Source organism: Limulus polyphemus, unplaced genomic scaffold (genome assembly GCF_000517525.1).
Source record: "Limulus polyphemus unplaced genomic scaffold, Limulus_polyphemus-2.1.2 Scaffold565, whole genome shotgun sequence".
NCBI classification, from domain to species: Eukaryota; Metazoa; Arthropoda; class Merostomata; order Xiphosura; family Limulidae; genus Limulus; species Limulus polyphemus.
The window spans coordinates 268844-278498 of record NW_013666175.1 but is presented as its reverse complement, the minus strand read 5'-3'; the positions used below and the strand labels follow the sequence as shown (position 1 = coordinate 278498).

At 33.3% G+C, this 9655-nt stretch overlaps 1 protein-coding gene across 1 annotated transcript in view; it reads right to left on the bottom strand.

Moving 5' to 3' along the window:
* LOC111085705 overlaps nucleotides 1–9655 on the bottom strand; it is a 125827-nt gene that overhangs the window by 101429 nt on the left and 14743 nt on the right. Inside the window, exon 2 of the mRNA XM_022385563.1 lies at nucleotides 8154–8240. Within this exon, the coding sequence (XP_022241271.1) occupies nucleotides 8154–8228 (75 nt within the window). The 5' untranslated portion in view covers nucleotides 8229–8240. The remainder of the gene's footprint in view (nucleotides 1–8153; nucleotides 8241–9655) is intronic.

Genomic DNA, 9655 nt, shown 5'->3' with positions numbered 1-9655 from the left:
ATCTTCGACTTCCCATTTAACATGACCCCCCCCCCGGGGGGAAAGCTGTAAGTTTACGGATTTACAACGCTAAAATCCGGGATTCGATTCCCCGCGGATTGACACAGCAGATAGCCCAATGTGGCTTGGCTCTAAAACAAACAAACAAATCCATTTAATAATGCGGATTAATTATTCGTAACTTCACTGGCAAACTTTGAACTGGCAAAAAGATTTATGGCTAAGTTAAAAAAAAAAATCTGTAGAAAGCTTCAAGTAATGTTAATATACATATAAATTAAAAATGATAATAAAACAATTTAAAGCGGTATTACAGGCCAGTTTATCTACCATTATGTGTTAAAGAGTGATAATGTTTTGGTATTACATTAGCACTATAGTAGTTAGTGTAATAAATCCCAAACAAACGCCTTATGCGATATTCGCCTCAAATCGCCACTTCTACCGTCAGTTGTGATGTTCTTCAAATGTTACAGTTCCATGTTATTATCGACTAACGTTCATTATCTAAACATACAAGAAAAAGAAACTTAACAAGAAAATAAAGGCACATAGTTGAACGATATATTCACAATGCAGCACCAGACATCAAAGGATACGTTTTGGACTAATATAAAGTAAATCCAAAAATGAGATTCCTTTAACGACGCCGAATCCCTTACAAATCCTACAGACTTTAGCACATTTCACTAATGAAGTAGGGACTGAATAAAAACTGTAAAAATAAAGGAGGCAGAAACATCTGATGTATCAAACACGAACTTGGAGAAGAAAAAAAAAAAGAGGGAAATAATAAGGAAACTAGATCAAACAATCAGATATTCGTTTTGATTATGTAAGCTCGTCCAAAAAAAAAAAATGAATTAATAGATTTGAATGTCTTTAATAACTGAATGCCGGTAATGACCGAATGGTGGCTGAATAAGAACGAAGAAAGAGAGTCCAGGATTTGATAAGTATTTTTTTTATTTTTTATCTACATGAGAGTTTTATATTTCTTTTATAATTTTTACTATTCATGCAAAAATATTTCAGTCAATCACAATACTATTTCTTAAGCTTTATAATTATGTTTTCGTGTGAAGGTTTACGTTATCATTACTTGTAAAATTTCTTTTCACATATATAAATTAAAACCCGCCTTCGTTTCGCTAAACACGCATTCCAAACTTTAAAGCCAGTTAACCCAAGGTGAAATTTCATTATTAATTTATTAATAGATAGTTAAAATCAATAGTGTCTAAACTGAAATATCCTGATAAACCGAGAGTGTTTTACGCCAGGTCAATACTTTAATTATTTTCCGGGGATTCCATTGTACATCTACAGGTATTTATAGAGACCAATTATTGTGATATGAAATTATGTATTCCAGCGTTTGTAATACATTTAAGACTGAAATTAGAGATTGCCTTTTACATCTGATTTGTAAAGTATTTCAGAATTACATTAGCATCGAGAGCGTATGGCCGATGTTAATGAACTGTTTTATAATTTTGTTTTGCTCCAAATGAGAGCTGAGACTTCCAAGCAAAATCACTGAGGTATTAAGTTCGTGCAAATCGACATAAACGGCTCTCTGCGCATGATCATTGTAGCTGATTTTAACTCAAACATTTACATACGATTAATCTACAATCGGGTGAAAACGTCTCGAGTCGAATGATGAGAGCCTCTGCTCACTATGAACAGCCCTTTGGTGACGCAGCGGCAAATCTGAGGGCTTCTAACGCTAAAAATCGGTTTTCGATACCCGCAGTGGGCAGATCACAGGTAGCCCATTATGTGGCTTTGCGCTTAACAACAAACGAACATTATAAACAATTTAATATATCAATACTAAAAAAATCAATTTTCGAAACATTCTAAACGACTTTGATTTATAAAACATAATTCCTTGAGTTGTATGTTGAGTTACCAGAAGAAATCAACTACGAACACAATGAAAGACTACTGAACTGGTAAAATAATCTGTTTTAAATGAACCTGCCAGGTATAACCACGATCTGAAGCCAGTGAAGTAGAAAAGTGTTAAAGATAACTGAAGCTATAGCTCTGTCAAAAGTTTGATTATTAATTCATATCTGATTATCATTTTCTATTAGTATATTTTTCAAAGGATTTACAAGTTTAACGGCCTTTATAAGCTATAATTAACTTCAGCATTTTACTCTTGGGGAATTTACTGATCCTACAAAGTATGTTACGCCTAAATTTCAAGCACGGACCAATCTAACTTAGGAGTTAACCTTCGTTTAAAGTTTTGTTATGTCACTAGGTACATATGTGTTACGGAGGCTGAAGTGTCAATATCAATAGTAAGAAGAAGAGAGAGGCAAGAAGACAAAAAATTAAAATACTCTATGAGATATATGAATATATGTGTGTGTATGTATGTATTTAAATCTAATTTTATTCAAAAAGCTTAAGGGCATCCTTCACCAAGCCCCCCAGTGGCACAGCGTTATGTCTGCGGACTTACAACGCTAGAAACCGGGTTCGATTCTCCTGGTGGGCAGAGCTCAGATAGCCCATTGTGTAGCTTTGTGCTTGAACTACATATATACAAATCCTTCACCAAACTTATAAATATTTGTAATATATGTGCAATAGATGGCGCAAAGCGTAATCACTGTATTCTGTTTTTTTGTCTGTTTTAGCACTAGGCTATCTATCCTTTGTCTACTACGGGGAATCGAACCTCTGATTTTAGGGTTTTAAGTCCATAACGTACCAGCAGCTCGTTGGGGTACATTATTAGTGTATATAAAAAATATTTGGCGAATATAGTAGTGTCTTTGGCAAAAACAAACTTTATGTGAGAGAGTGTCTGCCTTGACACTGCTCTTTCTAGTCGAATACATTTGTTATTTAAGAAAAATATTTTATTATGTTATTCTCCGAGTTATGATTACAACCTGAAACATTAATTTAGAAACAACAATTTTTAGTTGGTTGAAATAGGTTCTAATTGTATAGATGTGAGAATAGTGAATAGTATACAGGAAAATGTTTTGTGGAATACTTCTAACCTGAGAGAAATCCATAATTTAACCTGTCTCAAATTACGACTGGGGCCTAAAGCTGGCTCTAGTGACTTGTTTATTCATAAGTATTACATTCACATTAATAAAAATGTTTAGCATTTCTTTCATCTTATAATATTTTGGAAATAAAAATAAACGTACAGGTTCGGATATAAAAATCGATAAAGTCTTATAACTTGGAAATCAGCTGACCCCACATATGCAAGTAATACCAAAAGGTGAAAGCATAAAATGTGGTGACAAGTAAATTAGGAGTAAAAGGTCTGCTCTAAATGACTCTTAAAGCACCTTCTGACTCGCCGTTTCCTCTACTGTGGACTTCAGTTTCGCTTATTCAAGGATCATCAGTACGGATTGGTTTTGTTTGTTTCTTTGTTAAGCTCAAAAGCTATTACACAGACTACTTGTGCTGTGCTCACAACGGGTATCGAAACCCAATGTTTAGCGTTATAAGCCTTCAGATTTAACGCTGAGCTACTGGAAGGCACTTTTTTATTGATTGTTTAAATATACCTGTACATTTCATAACGATGGAATTTTATTTATTGGATGACTTACATTTCAGAAATGGGGGTTTATTGTTTGTTTGTTTGTTGTAAAGCGCAAAGCTAAGGGGGTTTAGTAAAACTACGTATATGAAACGGGAGTGTGTGTTAAACCTTTAATGATTTAAAATTAGTCAAGCTATAATTTTTAAAATTAAAACATACCATTTCATGTGCTTCACAGTGTTTGAAAGATAGAGGATTTGTAGATGAAGAAGTCTGGAAGAAACAGTTTGAAGGATAGAGGATTTGTAGATGAAGAAGTCTGGAAGAAACAGTTTGAAGAATAGAGGATTTGTAGATGAAGAAGAAGTCTGGAAGAAACAGTTTGAAGGATAGAGGATTTGTAGATGAAGAAGAAGTCTGGAAGAAACAGTTTGAAGGATAGAGGATTTGTAGATGAAGAAGAAGTCTGGAAGAAACAGTTTGAAGGATAGAGGATTTGTAGATGAAGAAGAAGTCTGGAAGAAACAGTTTGAAGGAGAGTGGATTTGTAGATGAAGAAGAAGTCTGGAAGAAACAGTTTGAAGGATAGAGGATTTGTAGATGAAGAAGAAGTCTGGAAGAAACAGTTTGAAGGATAGAGGATTTGTAGATGAAGAAGAAGTCTGGAAGAAACAGTTTGAAGGAGAGTGGATTTGTAGATGAAGACGAAGTCTGGAAGAAACAGTTTGAAGGAGAGTGGATTTGTAGATGAAGACGAACTCTGGAAGAAACAGTCTGGAAAAGACCTGTTTGAACTTAAACGATTTGGCAACAAAAGTAAGTCATGCCTGAGTTTCAAAAATAGAGCATGCTATTACAAATCAGTAAGAGGCTAACAATACAAATCCTTTTTTTTTACATTTAGAATGTATATCATTAATTCTGTACTTTAGGTTTTACCAATAGCAAGTTTGTAGGTAAGGTACTTCATTGAAAAAAAAATCTTCTTCTATATCCTCGGTGTCTTATTTTACATTATAAGCAAGTAAAAAAATATAACATGCAGCCAGAAGAAGGCGCTATTTGGTGTAAGTAAAATAAAAAGTTGAGTACAGCTAGGTACTAAAGAATAAACTAGCCAAAATATTAATGGAGGACTAGCAGATGCATCAGGAAGACAAAAAAAATTGGCAGTTCCCATGATGTATACATATGAATGTAGCTAGGAAATTATGTATAACATCATAAATGTGGATGTAGTTTTGTAATCAAATATAACATTAAGTTATATTCAGCTAAGGAACCTATGCATAAATTAATTCATTCATTAATTAAATATATCGTTATATGAATAACCTTGTCACAAAAACAATTAAATCAGTGTTGTACTGATGTTCATCTAAGCATTAAGCTGGATGTAACTACGAACTGATGCATCTACTGAACATAAAGTCACGTGAGTAAACTAGTCACCAAAACAACTAAACCAGTGTTGCACTGATGTTCAGTTAAGCATTAAGCTGGATGCAACTACGAACTGATGCATTTACTGAATATAAGGTCACGTGAATAAACTAGCCACTAAAACAATTAAACCAGTGTTGCACTGATGTTCAATTAAGCATTAAGCTGGATGCAACTACGAACTGATGCATCAGCTTGAACATAAAATACGCGAATAAAGTAGTCACAAAAACAATTAAACCAGTGTTGCACTGATGTTCAATTAAGCATTAAGCTGGATGTAAATACGCACTGATGCATCAGTGAGTAAACTAGTCACTAGTTGGAAGCAATTACGATAGTCTACGTGCAGATCGCCAAATTAAAGATGTAGATGTACAACTGAAATGGATGGTACACATGAAGTTCATGACAAAAGATAAAAATACGTAGGAAGGCATAAACAGATATATTTATGCTTTCCTAAAGCATAAATCTGTTGGAGCAGATATATATTAAATGCATAAATAACGCTATGTTCTTATTTCAGTAAACCTGATGTACACGGTGCTGTGTTGAAGTATTACCTTGAAAGAAACCAACTAATTCTGAAGTCTCTAAAGAAACCGTCGACATGCTATAAAAGCCAACGTATATTTTATAGGATAATATGTAAGGAAAATGTAGAATATGCAGAAGTGATCGAAGGGTAACATAATTCATAAGATAACCACAAGATAAAAATATGACCTTTGAAATCAAAACTCCATCGGCTTTAAAGTGATATTAATGATACGCGTTAAAAAAGGGTTTCAGAATACTAGCATTCAGAATGGACCTCTAGAATATGTGTGTGTTTTATTTTATGGCAACCACACGTCGGGCTATTTGCCGTGTACACCGAGAGGAATCGAACCTCTGATTTCATCGTTGTAAATTCGTAGAGTTACCACTGTCTCACCGGGGGACAACCTCTAGAGAAAAACACGTCTTCTTGATTTCTCTACTGAAAGCATAATGTACTGTTTATTTCAAACCACACTATAAACATGATTAGACAATACAATGTATTTTCGTCATGTAGCTTTTTCTTTTTTTATTCGAATGTACAGTTGTTGTCTGCGCCAACAAATTAAATGTATATTATCATATAAAGTGTAAAAACTACCTGTAGCATCCGGGGTATTATTCCTTTAACCCTTATATTACCGACTTTTTTAATGCCGTTCTTCCCCCCCCCCCCCCAGTGGTACAGTTGTATGTCTGCGGACCTACAACGCTAGAAATCGGGTTTCGATACCCGTGGTGGCCAGAGCACAGATAGCCCATTGTGTAGCTTTGTGCTTAACTTCAAACAAAAATATACCAATAGAATCCACATAGTGCATCTTATTGAGGTTTTTTTTCTTCTTCCTTTTAAACTCTCAGAAAGGAACAAAAAATTTGGTAAAATAATTTTAGTTTAAAATGCACAGTAATTAGTGGGATTAATTGGAATATTAATTATTTATCTTTTCAAATTTACTTGCGTGATTATGAATCCTGTAATCAACAATGTGATGGACCCACAAGCACCTCAGTACAGGAATATTTTAGAAACTTGAGTTTTAAAAACCTGTGAAGCAGGTAATTCTAGGCTTAAATTGAAAATATCTGGCATGTGGATAATTACTCTTCGGTTGTCGTGATTTAAAATTATACATCTTTCTTCTTGACATATAAATGGTACACTATAAAACCCCGAATAATCTTAAAAGTATTTTTCTATCTTCGCTTAAGCCGCTGTTGTAACCTCACTACCCCCTTTTAAAACTAAGTCCTATAACATTTGTTTCAACAATATATGCGAGTACGTGTATCGAGATCTAATTTGTATGTTACATGTGTATCGAGATCTAATTTGTATGTTACATGTGTATCGAGATCTAATTTATATGTTACACAAGTGACTTAATCATTGAACAAAGCAATATTTTTTAGGGAAACAAATACATCTATTATTCTTGTATTAGTGGTTGAGTCGAGACATGTTTTGCTAATTATGCAATTTTTTATTCATCATATGTAGATATAGAAGGAAACATTGCGAATTCCATTCATGTTCTTCTGGATTTCGACGTAAATTTCTGGGGGCATCAAGAATTGGGCTCATTCATTAATTATAATGGATATAGAAAAAGAAAATCTTACTCATTTCAATGTTTAGAACTAAAATAGTTTAGAATTAAACATAAGACAGTAGAGCATAATTCTGTTTTGTAGAACAAAAGTTATGTTAAATTTTAATTACAGCTTGTACAGTCAGTAAGATTTGTAGTTAGAACAGGTACGACGTTTCGATCACTGGTGCGATCATTGTCAAGTACTTTACTGATATACACATACAATTCTTACTTGCTGTAAAAGCTGTAACTTGTAATAAAAATATACTTAATCAATAAGTAAACTCAAAACGAAACTAAAAATTATGTTTGTTTATTCTTAAGCATAAAGCCACACAATAGGCCTTCTGTTCTATCCCCATCACAGGTATTAAAACTGGGATTTTAACGTTATAACCATTCAGACTTATCGATGAGCCACTGAGTGGGGGGGGGGGATAACAAAAAATGATAGCCCTATAGAGTGCTTAAAGATTTGTTTCAAATGAGTTTAATGACTGTCTGGCTCCGCTTCAACTTTGTTTTTTTATAATAAAAACACCAACACTTATGCTCTTTATAAATAAAAATGGCAGGATAAAGAGTTTAATCACGCATTGCATGACCTTATCTTTGGGGTTTAATATTGCTTTTGGACCATTTCGTGACGATCCACTCGTTAAAACGCCAGTTTCAGATACTTTCATCAATCACTGAAAAAAAAAACTTTTTGACTAGAATTCAGCAGAATACTTTTTTTTCTCCCTTGACAAGAAGTGCTTTCTTATCTTCATTATTTCAAGCAGACAGATGATGATTTGTGGTAGCATGGTACCCGAAAAAAAACTCAATATCAAATCAGGTGGAAATAACTAGTTATACATTTTTCTCCACGAAGGCGCTGATTCCACGTATATTTTGTAAAGGGGTTTTTTGATTTAGTCGTTATAGCTGTTCTTAGATAAATAACAAAAAAACAACAACAATCAAAGTGTTTTAAAAATAACATTAGTAAAAGTATAGAGTAACAGGTGTTAGACAGTAATACTCACGAAGGTATCAAGATAACTGGCAGTGGAGATGAACATCGCCAATTGAGCATTAAGAAGACACTGTTGGTGAACCATCTAATACCATACCTAAAATCAGAACCAAGAGTAATTTCTGTTATTGTTGTATTCAAAAGCTGGACTTAAAAAATAAAAAACAACAAATAAGCGATATGTTAATTTTGGCAACAAATAAAACCGTATTAAAGACGTAAATATAATTCTTACAAAGTGATGCATATAATAAGATCTAATTATTAAAAAGTGATGCATATAATAAGATCTAATTATTAAAAAGTGATGCATATAATAAGATCTAACTCTAACAATGTGATGCATATAATAAGATCTAACTCTTAAAAAGTGATGCATGTAATAAGATCTAACTCTTACAAAGTGATGCATATAATAAGATATAATTCTTACAAAGTGATGCATATAATAAGATCTAACTCTAACAATGTGATGCATATAATAAGATCTAACTCTTACAAAGCGATGCATATAATAAGATATAATTCTTACAAAGTGATGCATATAATAAGATCTAACTCTAACAATGTGATGCATGTAATAAGATCTAACTCTAACAATGTGATGCATATAATAAGATCTAACTCTAACAATGTGATGCATATAATAAGATCTAACTCTAACAATGTGATGCATATAATAAGATCTAATTCTTACAAAGTGATGCATATAATAAGATCTAATTCTAACAATGTGATGCATATAATAAGATCTAACTCTAACAATGTGATGCATATAATAAGATCTAACTCTAACAATGTGATGCATATAATAAGATCTTGATGTTGTGGTTTACTATAAACTGGTAAAAATGAGGTTTACGAAAAGCGACAACATTATTGTAACATGTGTTTCATTTATTGAAACTTCCAGAAAAGAAAGTTAGTTATTGTAATGAGTTATTTTGAAGTAAGTTATGAGAAGTTACATTTGCTTAGATAATTTTCCCTACATAATAAAATGACGTGTGGTTGTAATTTGATGATTTCTATGATTCTTTGAAACACTATGACCATTAAAAAATGTAAATACCGCACTTAGATTTGTTTCGGCCCCTCAGTGGAACAGCGGTATGTCTGCGGAGCTACAACGCTAGAAACTGGGTTTCGATACCCGTGGTGGGCAGAGCACAGATATCCCATTGTGTAGCTTTGTGCTTAATTCCAAACAAACAATAGATTTGTTTCGAGCTTAAAACAAGCAAAAATATACAGTCTCTCCCAAAACCTAATATTGTATTATCAGCCATGTCAGGTAGTTTATGTTCTCAAGTTCACCATATTTTCTGATACCTACTAGTTTCTTGACAAAATACTATAAACAATATATGTGAGACGAGTTTCAAGTGGTAAGATCACGTGACTAAGTTCTTGTGGTCCGGCGGCCATTGAATTTTTTTTTTCCTATTATTCCTGTAAACTCCCAGTGGAGCATAGGGCCGCAACAACACCTTGCCAACGGAAGGTGTTGTT